The following is a 23,758-nucleotide window of genomic DNA, read 5'->3' on the forward strand; positions in this document are numbered from 1 at the left end:
GGGTGTCAACCAAGGGGTGGGAGTTGGTGACCCAGACCTGCTTCGCCCTTCCCAACTCCAACCTCCCCCCGCCCCTTAGTCCTCCCTTCTGGCTGGCCTGGACCTTCCCCTCACTCCCCACCCAGTGGTTCCCAGTGGTGGGGGACATCGGAAGGGACATCGGAAGGGGGCGGGCCACCAGAGGTGACCCTGCAGCCAGGGGACCCCACAGAGGGGACGGGTGTAGAGAAGTCCCCGCTTCCCCCACCCACACCTTCCATGCGGAAGGGACCGGTGGGAGGACAGCTAGCACGGTTCCTCTGAGGGAGGACGAGCGGTCACCGAGGTAGGTCGAAGTGACAGAGAGCAAAGCTTTCTCCTGGGCAATGAGCTGAATATGAGGAAGCAAGGAGTCCCCACAGGGCAGCCAAGCAGGAGACAGGGAGAAGGGTCAGTCTAACAACGGTATTTATTAAGCCCTTACTGTGGGTCGAGCACTGGGATGGAGACAAGATAATCACATGGGGCATAATCCCTGTCCCACCCGGGGCTCCCGATCCAAGAGGGTCAGCAGGTATTTTACCCCCAGTGAAGTCATGTGACTTACCCTAGGTCATCCAGGATGTGGGGGAGCCGGGAATAGAACCCAGGTGTCCAGACTCCCAGTCCCAAGCTCCTTCCACTAGGCCAGTTGCTTCTCAACTCAAGGAAACAAAACAGGCTTTCACACAGGTGCTAAATCAAGGCCTCAGGATGCTAGACTTCCAGGATGGGAGTGGAGATTAATGAATAAGTGAAAATTTCTTGCTTTTGAATCAAGGATCTGGTCGATCCTAATCTGAATTGCTTGTGTAACCAATGAAAAGAGTATGCTATAATATTGTGAGGGTCATTAATTACTTTACTAAAGAGTAAACACTAGTTTAAAGATATCTATCATTATGGTACCTAATACATAAAGGAATTTCACATTACTTATCCAGAAGTTCTGGAATGGATCCTAACAGGTATATAAATGTATACAGGTCGTTATGCCTGAAGTCTTAAGACCAAGGTTCAACCATCATTCACTTAGGTATATATCTGTAATTTATTTTAATGTCTGTATCCCTCTGAAGAGTGTAAGCTCCTTCTACCAACTCGGTTATATTATACTTTCCCAATCATTTGGTAGAGGTCTGCACACAGAAAGCACTCAATAAATATGATTGATTTCCAAAGAGAGAGCATACCATCATCAATGTGGTTTATACCTACAGTTGAATTTTGGTAATTTGAAGACAGTTAAAGTGGCAAAATGTTTCGTGGATAATTCTGTAAATCGTCTAAAATCTTCAATCTCCTTCACTCATCTTTCCAATTAGCCAGAAATATTTTTAAGAGATTCTGTCCATGCCAGATAGTAACAGTCCCTCAGGTGATGGGGCAGAGAGGATGGGCAAACCTTTTTTAAAACAATTCCTCTTCAAAACTTACCCATGTCATCGTTAAGTGTGACACCTTGCGAGAACAGTGAAAACGCCCAGCCCCTCTGCCCTCCTCCGACTTCTGCAGACAAATCAAAGGGCCCCCACCCCTCAAAATGAGAACCTGACAACCTTTTCAAGATGCTATCCTTTCCCCACCTCATCGAAGATATCCTTCCCTCACCTCGTTGTATTGTACTCTCCCAAGTGCTTAGTACATTCTTCTGCACAAACTAAGCGTCAGTAAATATCACTGATACTTTGTCCCCCATTCCTCTTCCAACAACTAATACTTGGTCAGCATAGGTTGTGACTTGGAAAGCAAAACAGAGACAAAATCCCAAACAACGACTTCCTTTTACTGAGAGCAGAAAATTTATTCACTGAAAACAACCCTAGACATCCAGAATTTCATGAGCAGAGAGCACACTCTTGCCAGTTGCATAAACTAATACAGCACACTTGTTAATACTAACCATTTTAATTAAATTAATAGCAATTCTGGAAGACAAACTCAGTTGATAGAAAATATAAAAATTTTTACTGTACAAATTTTACATCACATTCAAAAAGAAAACAGTTCCATATTTATCATACCATCAGAGACTCCATTTATACACTCCGGTGCAATCTTAGCTAATACAGCAGTATTGTACAGCCCCCAGAACAATTTCACATTTACACATCTGAAAACAATAGTCTTAGAGGGCCGGTCACTCCCTCCCATTAGCACGAGGGGAAAAGTTACAAACAGGAATCAGATGCAGCAGAATGACTCGGTGGCCTCACAGATATTTAGAAAGAAAACAGATGCCTCTGACAAGCCCAAGGCATTTGAGGAAAAACAACTCATCAGGGTGCAAGACACAAGGGAGGTGAAACACAAACCAATTTCCTTCAGGATGGCCGGCAAGAGGGCACTGGGCTACTGAATTTATGCCTTGTAGGCGGCTACGTCAAGTGAGAAAGTCTTGAGGAACTCCCAGCTTTGAATTCTGCCTCTTACACTCCCAGTGAACACTGGTCCATCGCACAGTTACGGCGACCTTGAAAACTGCCGGCATGGTGAAGGGCCATCCCGGCACCCCATTTCAGGGGCTGGAGTTGGCTGTTTTGTGCAGCTAAGACTCACAGTAAACTCCCACCCTTCAATTGTTTCGTGACCAAGACTGACAGGCGTGAGGAGCGGAGATGGCAAGGGTTGCTTTGCTCACTTTGATTCACAGTAACTTTAAAACATGAAAGGGACAAGTAAAGGGTCCTTTGCTACAAAAAATATAAGTTGGCAGAAGGAGGGGGAAAAAAGCCAGAAGTGGGGGGTGATGGGGCATTTAAGTACCTTGGTGCAGCACTCTGCAACCAACTCCAAACTACCTTACATTCAAGACTTCTGTGTGAGGAATCGCTGCCTCAGATAGCCAGCACTGTCTGTGGCCCGACCAGACCCCAAATAGAAAATGCTACATTCAATTCTGCTCAAGAACGGCCCCTGCCATCAAGGGTTCATTGCTGAGCAAAACGGACTGGCCGGATTGGCTTTCGGACAGATGCAGCCTCCATCCGCTCTCGCTCTGGGAGTGGTCAGGAAACTGATTGTGATCAGAAAGAGGGGAGACAAAATAGCTCCAAGGGCTAATGGCAGCAAACCAGGTCCTACCGTCAGCCCAGCTAAGCAACGGAAGCTAAGGGGATTTCTGGCCCCCGCCTCACCTCCAGATCCATCACCATCACTGGTGGGTTCAGGCCCTGAAAGGCTACAGATCAGGAACTCAACTTGTGGTAAAAGCCACTTGTCAGTCAATCGTATTTATAGAGCGCTTACTGTGTGCAGAGCACTGTACTAAGGGCTTGGGAAAGGACAACATAACAGATACATTCTCTGCCCACAACGAGCTTACAGGCTAGACGGGGAGACTGAAACCACACAAAGAACAGAAAGACACACAATTCAGGGCCTACCTTGGAAGCCTTGTAATTTCAACTCAGTGAGTTCAAAAAGTTCAGAGCAGAAAACTCAGCCTCATCAGAATTAAGGCTGAGCACAGTAACCATTTCCAGCATGTGGAACTGTGCATAGAAATTCTGCCAACTGGTCTTCCACAGTGCTTGGTGCCTTTCAGGATATCTCTTTAAAAGTTGTGATAGGAGGATGGTAGATCACGGGGTTCAGGTCACAGGACATCTTTCTCGTCTGACAAGTGGGGCAAAATTTCTTTGGCCCAACTTTTAAAAAAAACCCACATTGCACAAAACTTCCATGTCACGTGCCCCTGGCACTGTCCTGCTGTTACCACTCTAGACTTCCCAACTAAGGATTAGTTGGGAGTCTGGTACTGCACAGTATTTGGTAAACTCAAGAGAATGGGAACCAAGGCAGGACATAGGTGGCTTCAAAGGTATCTGGGAAGTAAAATTACTGAAGACCGGTTGGCAGAACCTCCTGATTCTTTCAGTACCGAGGCTGAGGGGCTTTAGGTCAAAGTCCAGAGAGGAGTTTGGGCTGAGCTGAAAGTTCTTGGAGAAGAAATCTCTCAAGGATTTAGACTACGATCACTCTTCCTGACCCTCACAATTTTTCCCTGCCTTCTTTCTCTACATCATTTCCTGCTTGCTTCCATTTTTCCTCCCATTTTAGATCCTCTTAGTGAGGGCAGAGGTAATCCTAGAAAATGGATCCAAATTCAGTTCCGCCTCCACTAGAAAGGGCCTGTATTATCTGGACCCTCTCCATCCCCACTCCAGCAGGCCCTCCCCGCTGTGATGGCTGCTTCAAAACCCAGATGGGAATCTCTCCTGTCCTCCCCTGCCTTTGAAATTTTATGGCTCCTTCCCAATCCCCTTTAGACACTGGGATCCTCTCTGCCCCAGTTCCAGCCAGAAGACCCAAATACTCAGGCCTTCCAGTGATCCAGAAGGGAGGCAGGCCCCAAATGAACTGGATCTCTGCAAACACCCCAGGTTCTCAGTGCCACGGAAACACAGTCCACAAAACTGAGAATGGATCCTCACGGTTCCCAAAAGGCCCAGTGGAAAGGCCAAAACTGTTTCCACTTAGATGGTTCCTCCCTTCCTTGGGAGACCTAGGCTGTGGGGGCACACTGTGCCTCAACCTCCCTAAACCATCCCCAGCCCTTGTTAATGCCAAGGACATTGGATGCCAATGGCAAGGAGCCTGCACTATGTAGTGTTCTACAGTGGGCCTTCCTTGCCAAATCAGGGGAGCCCTAGGGCCCCTCTGAAGCCAGGGCCAAAGTCTCATAGCCCGGTTGCATCTCCTGGGTTCCGGAGTCACTGACCAAGTTGGAAGGCCAAACGGCTCTCTGGATTCACCAGCCTCCCGGGGTCCCTCAGGAAAGGGGAGTTAGCGACCGACTGTGCTTTGGGCAGCCCGCCGCCAATCCCTCCAGCCCTCCCGCCTCCAGGCCCGTGAGGAACAGAGTCCAAACCCTCCTGGGACCACACCCTAAAGAAATTCCCAATTCCTGGAGAGGTACCCAGATTCCAACTCCTTTCTACCATTGGCCCTGGCTTCTGAGCATCTTGAGAAACACCCGAGGGGGAGCCAGGAATGATGCACCGCACTATTTCCAGATCCGCCTCAGAGCTCAGGTCCAATAATCTTGTCACCTTTATTATTATCAAATACAAAGTCACTCACAAAAACATACATGTAAACAGCTTTTAAATAACACAGGGAGGGTGGGGAGGGGGGTGGTTTGCACAACTCCCAACCTCGGGAACCAACACTAGAACACACATGTTCAATCAGTTTTAATTGACGTCGGTAAATCTTCAGGGTTTCGCCTTCTTTGCTTTCCTTGTTGGTTGGCATCCTGGAAGGTGTTCTGTGGTTTGCGGGAAGTCTTTTTTCTTTTTTTTCTTTAAACACCCACACACACCCCCACACACCAAACCAGCCATAAGACAACTGCACACCAGGCTAGATCTTTGGGTTACTGGACTCCAGGCTGCCCAAACCAAACCTTTCAAATCGGGTCACAACTTTGCTACTGTTAATGCTGCAAAGAGGAAAAAAGAAAGAGTTACATCTCTGCCGATGCTTCTACATTGGAGAAACTCCCAACCAGGAGGGTTTGCATTTTCCCAACAGTCCAGCAAAGTTAGCCCTCACAGGAGCCAGACCCATCCAAGAGTAATTGAGGCCCATGATCTATGGCAAGGCTATTCCTCAATTCATCCAGGAAATGGACAACAGGGCAGGAGATGAGGGCTAGCTCCAGTGGCCAGGCCCCACTCTTCTGCCCTTCCTCTGGGCCTGGTCCTCCGCCTTCTCCAACTACAGCAGACCCATCCGGGGGAGGAGAGGGGAGGGTAGGGGGTCCAAAAAGATAACTTCTGGAGGCACTGACCGACCAGGTCCCAGAACCAAGTCTACGCCAAGCTCTGTCCACTCAATTGATAAGAGGGCAAAGGAAGCAAACACTTCTGAGTTTGGGACAATCTTTCTCCCTGCTCAAAGGTGGCACTCTGGGCATAGAGTGGTCCCTTTGACCTGTCTGGCATTGGAATACTGTACCAACAGAGGGGCTGCCCTTTGAAAGACAGATTTTCAAGCGGAAAAGCACGCATAGGCCAGGTGGGGGAAAGCAGCAAATACCGGAGGTAAATCTACTAGGAAAACTCCCATTTGGTGAATCTGTAAATGAGGTGCAGCTGATTCATTTATTCAATCGTATTTATTGAGAGCTTACTGTGTGCAAAGCACTGTAGTAAGCGCTTGGGAGAATACAGTATAACAATAGACACATTCTCGGCCCACAACGAGCTCACACTCTAGAGTTCATAGTGCACTGCAGGCCATTCTGGGAGGAACTGTGTATCTGGCAAGGGCCTGGATTCACCACATTCTCTGCCGGACAACGCTCGCCCTCTCTAGCCCAAGATTTTCTCGAACGCCATCTACTACAAATGAGACAGTTCGGGCTCGTGGTGCTCAGTTGCGGCCAAGTGCCAGGGATGCGACAGGACAGCACCTCAATAACTCACATCCAGGAGAGTCCCAGATACCCAAAATCCCTCGGGGTTAGCGCAGAGCGATTTCCCAACAGAAAAGAGCTACTCAAGCGTACAGAGAGAGGGAAGGATAACTGAAAAACAGAGTCACGAGGAAGGATTCAGAGAAGTGCAGGTTACGTCACCCGAGTTAGAGCACAATCTGAGTTTGCATTTAATAGAAGAGGTAATTGCTCCAAGTTTGTCGATTAGAAGAAAACCCCTGTGGGGACATGCAAGGCAGCCCAGTAGCTACAACCTATAAAAAAGAAAAAAAGAAAGAAACAAAAACACAACACACAGTCAGAGAGAGTTAGTAGCCAGGGAAGCTGCTGGACATGAACGTTAGAAATAGTGCTGTTCCTGCAAATGGGCTGGAACAGTGAGTTAATTTTCAAAGCCCGACATTTGGAAGTAAGCGGGGGAAGTGTGATGGCAGCTGAGCATGAGAAAGAAGAAGAGAGTATGAACAAATTTTCTTTCTGATATGAGATAAATCAGATCAGGCATGGTCATTGTCCCACATGAGGATCACAAGCCTAAGGGGGAGGGAGAAGAGATATTTTATACCCATTTGACAGAGAAGGAAACTGAGGCATAAAGAGATTAGGGATTTACCCCAAGGTCACCCAGGTGGCAGGTGGTACAGTGGGGACATGTGATACTTCTGACTCCCAGGATCCTGCTCTCTCCACCCAGACCTCTAAATTGTTCTGACAAATCAATCCATTCCAAGGGGATGTTATTTTAATTTCTCTAACCCTCTCTGGACTTTAAGGTCCCTGTGGGAAGGGAAGATGCCTACCAATTCTATTGCACTGTCCTCTCCCAAGCGCTTAGTATAGTACAGTATGGTATTCTGCTCAAAAAATGCCACTCATTAATGTATTAAGCTTCCTCATGTCCCCATGCTGCACTTTGAAAGAAACAGAGGTTGGTGGTTGAATGGCTCAAAAGACAGCATGACCTTTGGAGTCAGAAGGACCTAGGTTCTAATCCTGGTTCTGCCACTTTTCTGCTGTGTAATCTTAGGCAAATTGCTTAACCTCTCTGTGTGTCAGTTACCTCACCTTTAAAATGGGGATTAAGACTGTGAACCCCAGGCGGGACATGGACTACGTCCAACCTGACCAGCTTGTATCTACCCCAAGGTTTAGCCTGGCACATAGTAAACACTTAACAAATGCCATAAAAAAAGTCCCCAAGATAGCAACAGGTCCAAATTGAGCCCGTGTCCCTAGAAGCCAACTTACTTCTCCCCTGGCTGCTAAATGGTTGGATGAGAAGTGGTTTCCTCTGGAGTCACTCGAGACGAGTGACAAAATTGGGGCTTTCCAACCGTCTGCCTAGCCCTGTCGCTTGCCGTCCACCAGCTTCTGAGGTGGTCTGGTAGCCCAAAAGAAGCCAGCACCCCTCAGCAGTGTGGAGTTATTGCTCCCAAAGTGTATGCTTGCTCCCCCCTTGAACTTGGAGGTTCCTCCAAGCTCAGGGCTTGCATCTAATAAAACCCCATAATCCAGTCAGACAGTTACCAGCTTCCATACCCATTTTTCTTACTAGCTTGCTCTCTGCCTGGGAGGCGAAGTAGTAGCAAAATGAACTACTTTTGACACCCTTTGCTCTCTTGCCTTGGGCAAACTGGCAGAGAGCAAATCAAAATGTTAACCAGGTGAAAAAAAATAATGGGATATTATTGGTAATCTGAGAGGGTCTGTGTGGATGTGTGATTTCAGTTTCTCCAGAGAGTTTGTCTGACCAGGAGAATTCTAAGATTAGAACCCAAATTGACAGTCAAGGGAGCTGCAACTCTGGTTGAGTGAGAATCTGGGGGAGGAGAGCAGAACTGAGAACCAGGATTCCATGAGGTGAAATAAGAGATTTTGGTGGTTCAGGGATGTGGCTTTCATAGTGGATTAAGCTAGAGGGTCCAACAGTTCAAAATTTCTCACTGTGAGTGCATTTCCCTTGAAGCCACTCAAGCTGTCCCAACTGTCCCCTCTCTCAATGTGCCCGTGTGGGAGGCATCCCATCATGCTTCACTGCCAGATGTTTTTGGCCATACCTTATGGAGGCCGGAGATACGGAGTTGTGAGCATCAGTTTTTAATGGGAGAAGGTGAACAACAGGAAGGAATCCCAGTGTCTGGGTGGAGCACCGGAGAGGTGAATCTCAAGAGGCCAATGTCAAGAATAACTTGGGGCCTCAATCAATAGTTTGTGTCAGGTGAGAGCTGCTCCCAAAGAAAATTCCACTCGACTACAAGCTTCTTGGGGGCAGGGACTGTGCCTTTAAGTTGTATCCTGCCCTTCTAAGACCCGAGGGTGCTCTGCACACAGCTGGTCCTCAGTAAACACCGATGAGGAAAAGGTGACATTGACCTTAACTGGCTACTCCTACATGGAATTGGGTGTTATCGACCAAGCTTTTCCGAATAAGGCTCAAGAAGAGCCAGGGAAAGGGAGGTGACAGTAGGAAAGACAGGGAGGTGTGCTGGTGTGAGTGGCAATTCCAGAGACAGGCACAGGTGTTAGATATCATCAGTCCCCTAGATTTCTGAAGAGAAATTAGCCCTCAACGAACCACAATAAAACGGAAAACTCAAGAAGAGTTAGATAATTAAAGCAAAATAAAACTTTAATGATTCTGCCTTAAAATGGGCAACAGAAGTTAAAGCATCTTGCTTCAGCATTTTTGAATTAAATTAACCAAGCAGGATGGCCGGTGGAGGGGACTGAAACTCAGCTTAGACGCCAGCTTCAGTAAAAGCACCAGACCCACTTTTGGAGCTTAGTCTGACCTGAATGACAACGGGGATGATCGAGGCATGAAAACATCACTTCCTGGAGGGCAACTCAAGGACACCATTGGCTGCAAAGCTCTTAATCGTTTTGCTCCCTCCTACATCGCTTCACTCTCCTACTACAGCCCAGCCCGCACACTTTGTTCTGCTAATGCTAACCTTCTCACTGTACCTTATCTATTTTGCCACTGACCTCTCACCCACAACCTACCTCCAGCCCCCAATGCCCACCCTCCTCATATCAGATAATTGCTCTCCCTCACCCCCTTCAAAACCTTATTGAAGGCACATCTCCTCCAAGAAGCCTTCCCTAAGCTCTCCTCTCCTCTTCTCCCACTCCCTTCTGTGCCACTCTTACTTGCTCCATCATTCATCAGCCCTCCAATCCCCAAAGCACATTTGCATATATCTGTATATACCTGTAATTTATCTATTTAGTTATATTAATGTCTGTTTCCCCCTCTAGACTGTGAGTTCGCTCTAGGTAGGAATGTGTCTATTATATTGTATTCTCCCAAGCGCCCAGTACAGTGCTTTGCGCACAGTAAGCACTCAATAAATATGATTTAATGAATTAATGAATGACACTTCTGCTACTGATCGAAGGGCATGTGCAGAAAGGATAGGCATTTCCTGCTGTTCAACTTCTACCCAACTAGGTAGCATTCTCTAAGAGGGGTGAGTGATATAGATCCTGGTAAACTAGATCTTAGCCTATCACGCAGCTTGGAGATGGTGTGAGTGAGAGAAAGGAAATATCTCTGCCCCCGCTGCTCCTGTCTGTGAACTATCTCTTTGTGATTTCTAAGCTTCAGGTTCCCCTTTCTCTGGCCCCTGTTGATCAGTCTGAGGAGTTCCTCTTTCTGGGTTTTGTTTCAGGCAGGATGGGTCCTTCAGCTAGGGGGTCAGAGAATCAATCACCTGGAAGAGACTCCAAGAGTTCATCTGGTGCAGCCCCCTTCCTCCAAACAGATAACTCAACCACTGGAACCAATGGTTGTCTTTTATTTGGTACAGATCTCTCCAGAGGGTGAAGGCTCCACTCCATGACCTCGTTTGGTAGCCACCCCAGGGTTAACCCTTCCGCCTTATGCCCCTTCCCAAATTGCCCCTGCTCCCATTACTGCCCACTTCCTCTTGTTTCCCATCCCGTGGCACCTTCCCCACAAAAACCCTTATTGTGGCTGAACTTCATTATCATACCCACCCTTTCTCTATGCAAAACGAGTCCGGTTCCTTTTCTCAGTTACAGGAGGGTCAAGGGCTGTTGACAGAGCAGTCAACTGACTGAGCATCAGTTTGGTCTTTCAGCTAAAAGGGAAATTGCTTCCATTTGCAAGATTTCAAGACCCTCGGGAAACAGAACTGAAAGAGGACTGGGAGGTTAGGTGGGTGTTCACTGGCACGAGGGCAGTGGGACCGTGGGACAAATCTACTCCTCCACAACAGGGCAGAAGTTCTTAAAGTCTGGTTGATAATAACGTCCTTTCAGGTTGTAGCGGGACCGCCAGCGGCTGGGGGGATGTATCGTCATTTCACCAAGTCGGACACGGTCCGGGCCGTTCGGAAACCAGCGTGACGTGAAAGGTGGGAAGAGTTCCCGGCCCAGGAGGTGGATGGAGGAGCAGCAGGAAGTGCAGTGGCAAGGGCAAGGTTGGAAAAGAAGAGCAGGTAGGGAGGCGACAAGTCAGATGGTCCGTGGAGGTTTATGAGAAAGAAAGAAAAAAAAAGGAGAGAGAAGGGGATGGGGGGAGGAGAGAAGTGACTCCCCAGTGGGATGGTCCCAGAGGAAAAGAAAAGAGAAAATGAGAGTTAGACATTTAGTTTGTGGAAAAAATGCTGCAGTGAACAGAAATGGCATGGAACAGAATTGACACTGGTTTAATGGGCCTCGATATGGGTAATGTCTCCCTGAGTAACCTGGAAGAGTTGACCACATTGTCAGAAGTGGGGTAATCCAGACAGCAATGATTTTAGCTTTACAGCTCCACAGATCAGATCCTCTGATTGTATTATGGCTTCTTTGATTGGCTGATTGAGAATTTTCTCCCCTTCCTCCCTTTATTACCATATATTCAGTACAGATTGGACCCATCAAAAATTAAACCACTCTCCCTGGTCCCATTCCAGTATTCACTTTAGGGCTTCTCCCGGGGTAGCACTTCACCATTTAGGAATTATGAAATGCTGACATCTCTCAATGCCCACTAGATTGTACACTCAGTGAGAACAGCGACCCAGGCCACTAACACGACTCAACTCTCCCAAGAGCTTAGTAGAGCAAGTACAGCTCAACAAGTGCGATTGGTCTATTGAGGAATGGATTTCCACAAACCTAAGACACGGTGAGTCTTGTGATTCCAGTTTGCTGTTAAGACAGATGGGTTTTTAAAGCAATAGATTTGCCCCAACCCATCCCTTGCATTCAGACTAAAGTGGGGAAACTGTAAAATCAGATGGGGTAAAAGGGACCTTGTAGGCCTTAGTTAGAAGAAAGAAATATCATCAATAATGGCCTGAACAATAGGGAATCCCAGGCTGTGGCTAGCTCTGGGGTGCTTAAGCAATTTAAATATAACACAAAGTCCTTCTAAGGCAGAGAGATCTTATCTTCCCTCTTCCTCTCCACAGCACCAAACTGAGCTTTGCACCCAGGAAGTACTTAATAAATCCAGTCCATGGTAATAAAATGCAAGGAGGGGACAGGGCTGGGGAAACACAATTACTCAGTCCCATTTCTTTCAATCTTCCCTAATCTCATTTTAAAGAGATGGCCTTATCTCGATGAGATTTTACTCTAGGTTTCCAGGACTGAAAACCCAAGGGATCGTTCAAATCAGAGTGGCCTATGGCAGTCTTACATCTTAAGGACTGCTCAGAATCAGGGTAGGGAACGACAGCTGAGAGGGACAGGATAAAGGATACTAGCTTGGCCATTGGGTCAGGAAAAGAAGAAAGTGTCATGGGTAGGAGGAACTTTGGAGGACGTTAATGACAAGTCATTCAGTGAGTAAAGGTGATCAGGCCCCACACCCCACGGAGCATCTCTAGGCTGGGCCTGGAGGGTTTGGGACCGTTTTCTTTTTATTTGCATAAACCTAGGTGTGAAGGATAAGTTTCCTCTGTGGTGAGATGTGCAAAAAGAAAGAACTCAGCTGTGGCTAATACTCACGATGACTCTTTCTGAAAACGAGACCGGGCTATGTGGGGTGAGCACAGTGTGGGGGAGGGTCACTGGGGACCTGATGGGGGATTTGGACACGGGGTACTTACTCAGCTGATTTCCAGAAGTGTCCTGGGTGGGAAAGCCGCCGGTTCAGTTTAGGCAGTTTCTCCAGCATTTCCATCAGCAGGGTGAAGCTGGGTCTCTCTTGGAGGTCCAGAGCCCAACAGGCCGACAGGATCTCCTGTAAGGGGTCCACAGGCTGGTTGGTGGTGGGGAACTTCTCGGGGAGACCTGTCACCCCACTCCTCCCTTTAGGTGAGAAAGCTGAGCCCTGGAGCAGCTGCGGAGAGCAATCTCCACTGGGTGGCCTTGGGACTGCTTTGCTGGCCCCTTCCAGCCTCATTTTTCCCCATCCTGAAAATGGGGATAATGAACACCTATTCTCCCTCCCTCAGATTGTGAGCCTCCTGTAATAATAATAATAATGTTGGCATTTGTTAAGCGCTTATTAGGTGCCAAGCACAGTTCTAAGCACTGGGGGAGATACAGGGTAATCAGGTTGTCCCATGTGAGGCTCACAGTTAATCCCCATTTTACAGATTAGGTAACTGAGGCACAGAGAAGTTAAGTGACTTGCCCAAAGTCACACAGTTGACAAGTGGCAGAGCCGGGAATCGAACTCATGACCTCTGACTCCAAAGCCCAGGCTCTTTCCACTAAGCCATGCTGCTTCCCCTGTGGGACAGGGACTATATCCAACCTGATTAACTCGATCCTACCTTAGAGATTAGAACAGTACTTGACACATAGTAAGTATTTAAATACATACAAATATATATGCACACATATATACATATAGAAATCTCTCTCTCTCTCTATATATATATATCCCACTCACCCCCCATTCCACAGCTTCCTGTCAGTTTCCCCACAAGCCAACTTTCTAAACTCTGGATTCGCCCGCTGATCTCCCATCTTTGAACTTCCTCCCTCCCCACAGAGAGACCACAGTTTTCCCAAACTGCTCCCTCCAACAAGGCTCCCTCGATTAATTTCCCGGCATCCTAAGCCATCTAAATGCCTCAGCTAATTCTAACACTTCAGAGTTTATTCATACCCAGTCTCAGAGCTCTTGCTTATAGGTTTATTCAGTAGAACATTCCATTATTTATTTTGACCACTCTAGTTGAAAATGTTTTTATGTCTGTCTCTCAAATTAGAGATGAAACTCCTTGTGGGCAGAGAACGAGTCACATCTTCAGTCTGTACTTCTCAGCACACAATATAGTGCACTGTCTTGAGTGGGCACTCAATAAACACTATTATTAATACAACTACTTCTCCTGAGAGCAACTGAAAAAGTGCTGTTTGTGGTAAGAGAAATGAGAACTTAACACAGCCTAAGTGCTAGGAGTCATAGGTGCCAACTTTTCATTTTCGGAGGCAAATACCGGCAGGAATTTTACTCGAAGGCAGAAGGTTGGGAGGGGGCAGGCTACAAAGAGTTAACAAGCCAGAGAACGGCCATTTTGGATCACCTCGGCCCTGTGCGGAAACTCTCGGATCTCGTGAGAGATCTGAGGAGAGGTGAGTCCGGCACAGGAAGCTGGGGTTGGGGTTGAGAGTCTCCATCAACCTCATGGAGTTGACACCCCCTATTAAAGCTAATTTCGTTCTACGTTTTCATCAGTGGTATAGGAGAGGAATTGGACCATGAAATCTCCAAGTTTGCAGACACAAAGTTCTTGCTGGTTGTGACGCCACGCAAATGAGAATAAACGACAGGAAAGCCTTCTGCTTAAACTGTGAGCCCCACGTGGGACAGGACTGTGTCCAACTTATCTTGTATGATGATGATGATGGTATTTGTTAAGCGCTATGTGCCAAGCACTTTTCTAAGTGCTGGGTATTTGTTAAGCACTTATTATGTGCCAAGCACTGTTCTAAGTGCTGGGGTAGATACAAGGTAATCAGGTTGTCTCCCGTGTGGCTCACGGTCTTAATCCTCATTTTACAGATGAAGGAACAGGCACAGAGAAGTTAAGTGACTTGCCCAAGGCTGATAAGTGGCAGAGCTGGGATTAGAACCCTCGACCTCTGACTCCCAAGCCCGGGCTCTTTCCACTAAACTATCGTTTAAATCCCTGAGCAAATGTGCAGCAGCAGCTAAAGACACTAGCTGAAATCTGGGTATTACTAAAATGGAAGATAGAAATCCAAGTCAAAGGCAGAGTTTTGCCACTATGTAAGACACGTTACTCCCGCATCTAGGAGAGAGATGATCATGCGCACTTTCACAGAGCTGGAGAACAAACTGGAAAATGATCGGGGAGCATGAAGAAAAATTTCTTATTGAAATAGTCTCAACGTTAAGGACTTCAGCCGGGAAAGACAGAGATGGAGAGGGGACAGGTCCTTGAGTCGACGAGATTGTGAAGGGTGGGCATGGGGCAAACATGGCACTGTTGTCTCCGAAATCCCACCATACCATGTGGCGGGGAAGAGGGAAGGATTCCCCCCAGTGCCTCTTGAAAATCGGAGCCTCAAAGAAACAAAAAGAAACACTTCCCCACACTGTGGGTTCCATTCCCACAGGAAGTTGAGCACACAAACTCTCAGTAGTTTCAAGAAAGGCTTGTGTGAATTCATAATGGATTTCTAGAGGATTTTGTCAGAGACAAAATCCTAGGCTGGATGGACCATTAGACTGATCCAGGAATGCTGATGGTCATCTTTTTGTTCTCCTCTGAGGTGGCACAAACCGCAACCAGATTATCAAAAGACTTGTAAGGATTATACAATGTGCAAAAGGAGGAGATTTTGACTCTCGAGGCCTCTGATTTTATTCAGTGTCATGTTTTGAGACGATTCTCGAAAGCAAAGAATTGGGAGAAAGGAGGAGATGGTTTGATTTTTAATGGCTTTGCATGGCACATGGTTTCCTGGTTAGTGTTTTTGGGAAGCAGTTTATTTCATGATCCCAAGCCCTCCTGAGGATGGGTACCCATTTAGACTACAACAGTCATCTGGATTTCAATCAGAGGGTAATGGATTTCTTTTCTCATTTTATAGCTCTTATGCAAATCACAGAATACTGAGACTCGTATGATATTCAAGGGGTCATTTACTTCATCCCCCTGCCTCCAGGAAGGATGGGTCTTATCCCATCCCAGGGGACCTAACCTAGTCTTAAAAGTTTTCAGAGAATCTACAGTCTCTCTGGGTCACATATTTCAGGGCCTTCACACCAACCTTTATCAAGAAGAAACTGTTCCTGGGATTGAGTTTAAATCCCTCCTGTGATTTGAAGTCATTTCTCCTTGTCTTCAATGAAAATGGAAATCATCTACTCCACACTCACAGGACAACTCTCTACAAAAAGTGCTTAATAAAGGCTATTTCTACAAAACTGACTTCCCACCATGTACTTTAAGACTGTAATTAAGTCAGTCAGGCTTTTCTCAAGGCTAAATGACATCATTTGGCTTTCCTTGTATGATTTTATTTCAAATCCCAAGATTTGCTGTTCTTTCAGAGGTGACCAAGTATTTTCCTCAACAGCTAGGCCCAGTTGGCAAGAGGTTTTTTCTTTTAAGGGAAGATGTCCATGTTTGGTTTACTTACACTAACTTCTTTCCCCAAGCTGACTGTAGCCAGAACTTGCTTCACTCCTTCCCAGCTTCCAATCTGCCATATCAGGGCTTCAGCAGCTTGGTTCTTGAAAGGCCAGTCTCTCGCTTGGAGTTCAAACCAAATCGTTCTGAAATATCATCCACACAGTGAGGTCTTCCCCACCCGCGTCCATACAGTGAGGCTTGCCCCAGGGGTTTCCTACTTGATTTTCTGGAGGGACAGAGCTTGCAGCAGAGAGGATTAGCAGCACTGGGTTGGGGTGAGGACAGGTAGCATAGACCTGGATGTTAAAGATACCAATCTCTTTCCCCATGGAATTCTGCTGCAAGTTAGAGATCTTGGCTTCTTTAGGCCAAGGTTCATGCCGAGAGGCAGGAGGGGAGGGGAGGGGAGGAGAGGGGGAGGCTGCAGCGAGAAGTGGGGAAAGGGGGGGAGGTGGGAAAGGGGACTTTCTGTGGGGTTAATGCCCTGGCTGTTGATCCAGGCAGGAACAGGGAAGGGAAGACAGATTTCTCCAGCTCACCCAAATGCGTAGACATCAGCTGCTTTAGAGAATGGCAATTTGTCCTCATCCTTGCCAGGAGTCATTTCCCGGACTATCTCGGGAGCCAGATAGCACAACCAATCATGGGGCAGCTTCAGTTGATTCTCACGCCTGATGACACAAAAATCAGAAACAGAAAGAAACAAAAACAAAACCATAGGAGGTACTGAGAGAGAGAGCCTCATTTTAGTAAACATTTCAGATTTTCAAAAGAAAACCTTTTTGGACCTATAAAACCTAGCAATCCTGAGAGATGGGGACCTCACTTGAGAGAGCCTGGTTTGCTCTGAATTTCACCTCCCTAGGATAAAGTTTTAGAAGGGATAGGGAGCCAGACCTTGCTGCATGGGCTCAGAAAGCAGTAAGTTTACCCGGTAGAACAGGAGAAGCAGACCGGCCTAGTGAAAAGTGCAGGGGCCTGGGAGCCAGAGGACCTGGGTTCGAATCCCAGCTCAGATGTGTGACCTTAGACAAGTCACTTCATTTCTCTGTGCCACAGTTGCCTCATCTGCAAAATGTGGATTAAGACTGTGAGCCCCATGTGGGATATGGGCTGTGTCCAATCTGATTTGCTTCTATCTACCCTTGCGTTTAGTACGGGGTCCATGCTCTTTCCACTGGGCCATGCTGCTTCTGCTTCTTCTGCTCAACCTCCAAGTGTGGGGAAACCCAGCCGGATGTCAACAGAGGGCTCAGACTGGGGGTGGAAATCAAAGACCCTCCTGCTCACCTCCAACATTCTTCTAGCCTCCGGGGAGGCAGAATGAGAGGCTGGCAGAGATCGGAGGGTAGAGGGGAGGGGCCATACCAGGGCCCCCACACCTCATAGCAGATAGTTACATATCTCTATACTCTACTGTTTTGCCTTTATGATTTGAGGATCTGTCTCCCCACTTACACGATAAGCTCCTCACAGGCAGGGATCATGCCTCCCAACTCTACTGTACTTTCACAAGCACTCCAAACAGGGCCTTACACAGGATAAGCACCCAATAAATATTATTGGATGTGCTCGGAGTTGAGCCTCAAGAGCAAAACAGCTGGCTCTTATTCCATCCCCAGGGCCCAGCCCAAGGACCAACTCACCTTCCTTCCTGCACCACACCCGAGATCCCAAACAGCCCAAAGTCCGTGATGACCACTTTGCCATTGTCGTAGAAAACGTTCTTAGATTTCAGATCTTTGTGCACGATGCCTTTGGCATGCAAATACCCCATTCCCTGAAAGACACATTGGTTCGTTCAGTTGTATTTATTGAGCACTTACTGTGTGCAGAGCGCAATACTAAGCACTTGGGAGAGTATAATTCAATCCACAGAATCAGATGGGGGAATCTGGGGTTCAGAGGTAAGGCTCTGCCTGAAATCTTCCACTTCAGGCTATTACTGGGAAATCAAAGGGTCAGGGCAGAGAGCAGGAAGTGACAGCAAGGCTAGGTAGGCTTCCGTAAAGGAAGTAACTCTGGATTAAGCAATGTATCTGAACTTCCTTCATGAAGTTAGTTGCTCTAGTCATCTGCCAAGACAGTGGCCCGGACCAAACTCTCGCCAAAGTAGGGATGCCCCAAACACCCTCTCCCCAACTGCCCTGGCCAAAATACAGCTATCTCCCCCCAGGCAGCATGCCCAAGCGTTTTCACGCTAGATTACCCTGAGTCTGCCCAAGAAATCACCCTGTAATCATTGCTGAATGTTCCAATTTAGAATCGCCCTGCAGTTACTTTACTGGGGGATGGGCTCAGCCTGCTGGGAAGACAACCCAAGTAACTTCAGGACGTATAGGAGAGAGTTGGTGGATTAGTCCAAGGCAAATTAAAGGCTAAAAAAAAATGTACACAGTTAACACTATACATCTCTCAGCTGCTGCAGAGAGCAGGGGAAAAACAGGAAGCCGCCTCTTCCATCTCGAAGCCTGAGGATCGGCTGAGAGGGGTTTAGACAATCAGCAAGTCACTGTAAAGCCCAAGCTATGGTTCAGGTCAGGACCTGGGAGATTTTAGCCAGAAATTTAGGCCCCTTCCCTGCTTCAACGCCACTGCAGACATCCAACCCACCCATTTGCAACCCTCTCTTCTCAAGTTCCACGGCATCCCAATGGGACAGCTGTTGGGATCCAATAGAACCCTGTCCCAGACAGGCTGCACCTCACCCCACACCTACCCACGCCACTGACCACCTTAATTCCCAAGTCCAGCTGGGATGTTTTTGGTTTTATCCCAAAGTTTCTCTATAGCCAGTAGGCTTCTATCCCACAGAGGAGAGTAGCTGGCAAGCAGCGCATTGGCCAGTGTTTGGACAGCTGAAAAACCCGATGGTGGCTGGCACTTCCTCCAGAGGGGGGGTGGGACGCACTGAACCACATTCTCTTACCCGGTGGCACAGGCCTACAGCTGGCAGCACCTGGTGACCAATCAGTGGTCGGCACAGTCAGTGGACCAGACGGTCCCTGTGTGCCCTGCCTGTCTGTGAAACTTTCCCGGGTTTCGACTCCCTCGGAGCACGGAGGAGCAGGGCGCTCCTAGGCAGGATGGGACTCTCCCAATGCAAACCCTTCCATTCTTGGTGAAGGGGCCCATTTTTAAGTCACTAGATGCCACTTTACTTTCCCCTCCTATGCCCTGGGCTACCCTGGGGCCATCAGGCACCCAATCAATCCTACTCACTGTGCCTCACTCTCATCTCTCTTCACCATCAACCCCTAGCTCAGGCCTTCCCTTCCCCCTGGAACTCCCCTCCCATTCACACCTGGCTCCACTAAAATCTCCTAGCCTACAGAAAACTTTCCCTGAATTTTCTCTCATCTCCACATCTTATTTCTCTCCCTTGTCACCTAGGCACTTGAGTCCATACCGCCTAAGCTCTTAGGTACTTATCCACCCCGGTATATGTGTCCGTTTATCTCCTTATTCTCCGAGGCTTTTCCTAACTGTAATCTTTTTTTTTAACGTTTGCCTTCCCTGCTAGGCTGTAAGCTCCTTGAGGGCTGGGATCGCATCTACCACTGTATTGTACTCTCCCAAGTGCTCGGTCCAGTGCTCTGCACACAGTAAGCACTCAATAAATACCACTGACTGATTGAGCTCAGCTCTGTCTGGCTCTATGGGACTCACCCACCCGGTTGCCAGCTTTACATTTTGAAGGTGAGGGTGAAAAGAGGACAGGTATTTTTGAGGGGAGAGAGCCGGGAGGGAAAGGAGGACAGGATGACAAGAGCCACCAGGCCCCGAAATAACCTTCTGGGTCTTTTTTCAGTCATCGTGGAAAGTTCTTGGATCTCCTCGGAAATCTGGACCGAGCGATGCTGTTGGAAGGGGGGAGGGGTGGGAGGTAGGAAGCGGGAGCCCCCGCATCATCCCTGGGGAGTTGACCTGTGTGCAAATGTCACCTTAAAAGTCATCTTACCTTGATGATCTCCTGAGCAATCTGTCTCGTTTTGTTAATGTCCAGGGCCGTTTTGGGATCCCTCACAAATGAGTGCAGTGTCCGCCCTTTGCAGAAGCTGCAGGAGAAGATATGGCTTATTTTCAATCCCCAGTAGGTGATGGGGAGTTGAACTTGGGGCCCTAATGTTGGGTTTAAGAAGTCTCCTTTAAGAAACATTCAGGTACTGTTCTCGCCCAACAGAATGCTGAAATTCCCAGGGCTGGCAAATCCCCCCACAGACATTCATTCAGTAGTATTTATTAAGCGCTTACTATGTGCAGAGCACTGTACTAAGTGCTTGGAGTGTACAATTCAACATCCTCAAAAGTCTGGATTGGTAAAATCCCCATTTTACAGATGAGGTAACTAAGGCGCAGAAGTGAACTGACTTGCCCAAGGTCACATGGCAAGCGATCGGCAGAATCAGAATTAGAATCCAATTCTTCTGACTCCCAGGCCCATGCTCTTTCCACTGGGTCATACTGTCTATCATCATCGTTTACTACCCCCCCGGTCTTCTGAGCAGGCCCGTGGAATGGCAGCAGACCCCAACGAGACCGAGAACGCCAGGACAGGACTAGAGCCTGTGGAGTGACAAAAGCAGTGTGGCCTAGTGGTTAGAGCACGGGCCTGGGAGTCAGAAGGACCTCGGTTCTAGACCTGGCTCCGACACCTGTCTGCTGGTGACCTTGGGCAAATCACTTCACTTCTTGTGTGATTTCTTTACCTCACCTGTAAAATGGCGATTACGACTGTAAGCACCATGTGGGATATGAACGGTGTCCAACGTGATTACCTTCTCTCCGTTCCAGCGCTTAGAACAGTGCCTAACTACTGCCTAACAGTGGCACCTACTGAGCGCTTAACAAATACCATATATAAAAAAATAAAAGGGCTAGTTCACCTGGTGATGATGGCGAGATGCGGGGGGTTCATGCAGGCCCCCATGAAGAGCACGACATTCTCGTGGCGGGTCTGCCGATAATTCATCACCTCCTTCTTGAACAGCTTCAGGTGGTCCTGGTTGTGGCCGTCTACCTCCAACAGGCGGATGGCCACCTCCCCGTGCCACTTGCCACGGTACACCTTCCCCCACCGCCCCTGCCCAATGGGCTCTCCCAGCTCCACCTGCTCAAAGGGGATGTCCCACTCCTGCAGGTAGACGCTGGTCTGGCTGGCTTTGCGGGAGATGGTCCCCTTCCATGGCGGCCGCGAGTTCGGCAGGTCCTCGACCTCATCCTCGTCGTCCTCCGGCTCTGACTTCGCGGCCTCCTGTTCCTCCGTCTGGGAAGAATCCAGGGCCCGGAGCTAGGCACGATGCCACCCAGCTCCCTCCCGTTTTCTCCAGCTCCGTATCGTGGCCCGACGGGCTGTCTGGAAGCTCTCCGATCGGAACCACCGGTTCTCCAACCTCCCAACACCCTCTGAGGATCCCCATTCTGTGTCCCCTCAATTCATTCCTGCTGTTTCATCCAGGTGAACCCGTGTGGGTTGGCTACATTCGAGTGTGAGCTCCTTGGGGGTGGGGAATGTGTAGCATCGTCACGCTTGGCATATAGTAAGCGCTTAACAAATACCCTGATTATTACTGTTATTATGTTGGACTTCCCAACCGCCCAGTACAGTACACTGCACTCCATAAATGCTACTATAAATACTATTTCCTGTTTGCCTGTTCTGATAGATTCCTTAAAGCAGGTGCCGTGTCTATTCTTTAACAGGTGCCCCAAGGGGCTGGGACTCTGCTGAGTCTCCTAAGGGCCAAGGCCCTGTGCTGAGTGCCCCAGGGACCCAGTATTTTGTGCTCCCAGATGCCCTGGGCAGTTTGGGGGGTGTGAGGAGGAGGGGAGGTTGTACCCTGTCCATGATACCATCATGACTTCCTCAAAGTCACTCACTTCTGCTTCGTGCTCTTCAGCCGCTTCTGCTTTCGGCTGGTCATTGGCACTATGAAAAGAAAGACAGTTTGGCTTTGAGACAGACTGGCCGGACTGCGAGGAATAAGAAATTGGGAGGGAAATCTTGACACTCCTCCAAAGCCCTGGCCAGAACTCCAGGTCGACACATGACTGTTTCCTCATCCCACCCAAAAAGAACCAGGATCTTGAAAGAAGTCACGGTCCCCGCCCACTATCTTTAGATATTTTTATGTCTATCTCCCCTGTTTGAGCATAAGCTCCTTGTAGGCATGGAACGGGTGATTTTGTTATTCTGCACCTCCAAAGCATCCAGTACAGTGCCTTGCACCATGTGGGCTCTCAATAAATGCTGCTAAAAATTGTTTTTTCCATGACAGTTTCAAAATGACAGCAGGATGGGGGAAATCTGCTCCTATCTCCGTTACTTCTCTGAAGCTGCAGAGCTCGCAGGGAGAATGATTCTGCTTCCAGGGGGAGGTCTACATTCCCTGCAATTTAATGTGCTGGTCATTGACTCACACTCACTGTGGACAGGGAATGTGTCTGTTATATTGGGAAGCAGTGTGGCTTAGTGGAAAGAGCACAGGCTTGGGAGTCAGAGGACGTGGACTCCAATCCCGGCTCCGCCACTTGTCTGCTGTGTGACCTTGGGCAAGCCACTTAACTTCTCTATGCCTCAGTAAATTAACCTGTAACATGGGAATTAAGACTGGGAGCCCTGCGTGGGACAACCTGATTACCTTGTATCTATCCTGGTGCTTAGAACGGTGCTATGGGAAGGTGCATCTATCCTGGTGCTTAGAACTGTGCTTGGCACAAAATAAGCGCTTAATACTATAATTATTTATTATTTGCTCTCCCAAGTGCTTAGTACACTGCTCTGCACACAGTAAGTGCTCAGTAAATACGACTGACTGACTGACATTAATGCTCAGTAAGTAAGACTGACTGACTTTAAACCATGCTGCTCGGCAACAGGAAGAAGCCTTTGTAAGTGGGAGTTCCCGATTCTAGAAAGCAAGCTGGAGTGGAGAAATCAGACAGAAATGAAATTCAGTGGCTTCTCTAAAATAACGTAAAAAGATCATAAAGCTCTTTGCAAACTGTTTTCCAGGAAAGAAGCCCAAGACACATTGCAAGCAATTAATGTACAACTTTCACTTTCTTCTAATTTATTTCCGTAATTGTTTCTAAATTGTACACTGTAAGATATCTGAGGGGAGAGATCATGTCTATTAGGCATAGCCAGGGGTTCAAAGCAGTAAGCACTCAATAGATACCACCTATTGATAGATACTAAAGAAGTAGTGTGGCCTAGTCGAAAGAGCACGGGGCTGGGTATCAGAAGACCTGGGAGCTAATCCTGGATCTGCCACTTCATGATAATAATAATAATAATGGTATTTATTAAGCACTTACTATGTGCCAGGCAATGTCTGAACATTGGAGTAGATACAAGACACTCAGGTTGGAGACAGTCCCTGTCCCAAAGAGGGTTCATAGTCTTAATCCTCATTTTAAGATGAGGGAACTGAGGCCCAGAGAAGTGAAGTGTCTTGCCCAAGGTCACACAGCAGACAAGTGGCAGAGCCAGGATTAGAACCCATGACACTTCACTTCTCTAGGCCTCAGTTCCCTCATCTGTAAAATGGGGATTAAGACTGTGAGTCCCATGTAGGATGTGGACTATTTCTAACTTGATCAGCTTATATCTACCTCAGTACCTCAGGCCAGTATGGTGGCCTGGCACATTGAGAAGCAGTGTGGCTTAGTGGCTACAGCACGGGCTTGGAAGTCAGAGGTCGTGGGTTCTAAT

At 47.9% G+C, this 23,758-nt stretch overlaps 1 protein-coding gene across 8 annotated transcripts in view; it reads right to left on the minus strand.

Moving 5' to 3' along the window:
- Positions 1 to 1,797: 1,797 nt before the first annotated feature.
- The window catches only part of KSR1 (kinase suppressor of ras 1), a 138,049-nt gene continuing 116,088 nt past the window's right edge, over positions 1,798 to 23,758 (minus strand). For 4 of the 8 annotated variants that reach the window (XM_029081949.2, XM_029081950.2, XM_029081947.2 and 1 more), the window contains 8 exons: positions 21,922 to 21,970; positions 20,928 to 21,307; positions 20,003 to 20,099; positions 17,688 to 17,821; positions 16,581 to 16,712; positions 16,049 to 16,184; positions 12,532 to 12,665; positions 10,244 to 10,772 (listed from right to left, as the gene is read on the minus strand). In XM_029081949.2, the coding sequence (XP_028937782.1) occupies positions 10,691 to 10,772; positions 12,532 to 12,665; positions 16,049 to 16,184; positions 16,581 to 16,712; positions 17,688 to 17,821; positions 20,003 to 20,099; positions 20,928 to 21,307; positions 21,922 to 21,970 (1,144 nt within the window). In that variant the 3' untranslated portion in view covers positions 10,244 to 10,690. Of the gene's footprint in view, positions 6,718 to 10,243; positions 10,773 to 12,531; positions 12,666 to 16,048; positions 16,185 to 16,580; positions 16,713 to 17,687; positions 17,822 to 20,002; positions 20,100 to 20,927; positions 21,308 to 21,921; positions 21,971 to 23,758 lie in introns of those variants that run through there. The other 4 variants (XM_029081955.2, XM_029081948.2, XR_003765654.2 and 1 more) reach the window with 3 other exon arrangements.

This window comes from Ornithorhynchus anatinus, chromosome 17, assembly GCF_004115215.2.
Source record: "Ornithorhynchus anatinus isolate Pmale09 chromosome 17, mOrnAna1.pri.v4, whole genome shotgun sequence".
In the NCBI taxonomy this organism is placed as follows: Eukaryota; Metazoa; Chordata; class Mammalia; order Monotremata; family Ornithorhynchidae; genus Ornithorhynchus; species Ornithorhynchus anatinus.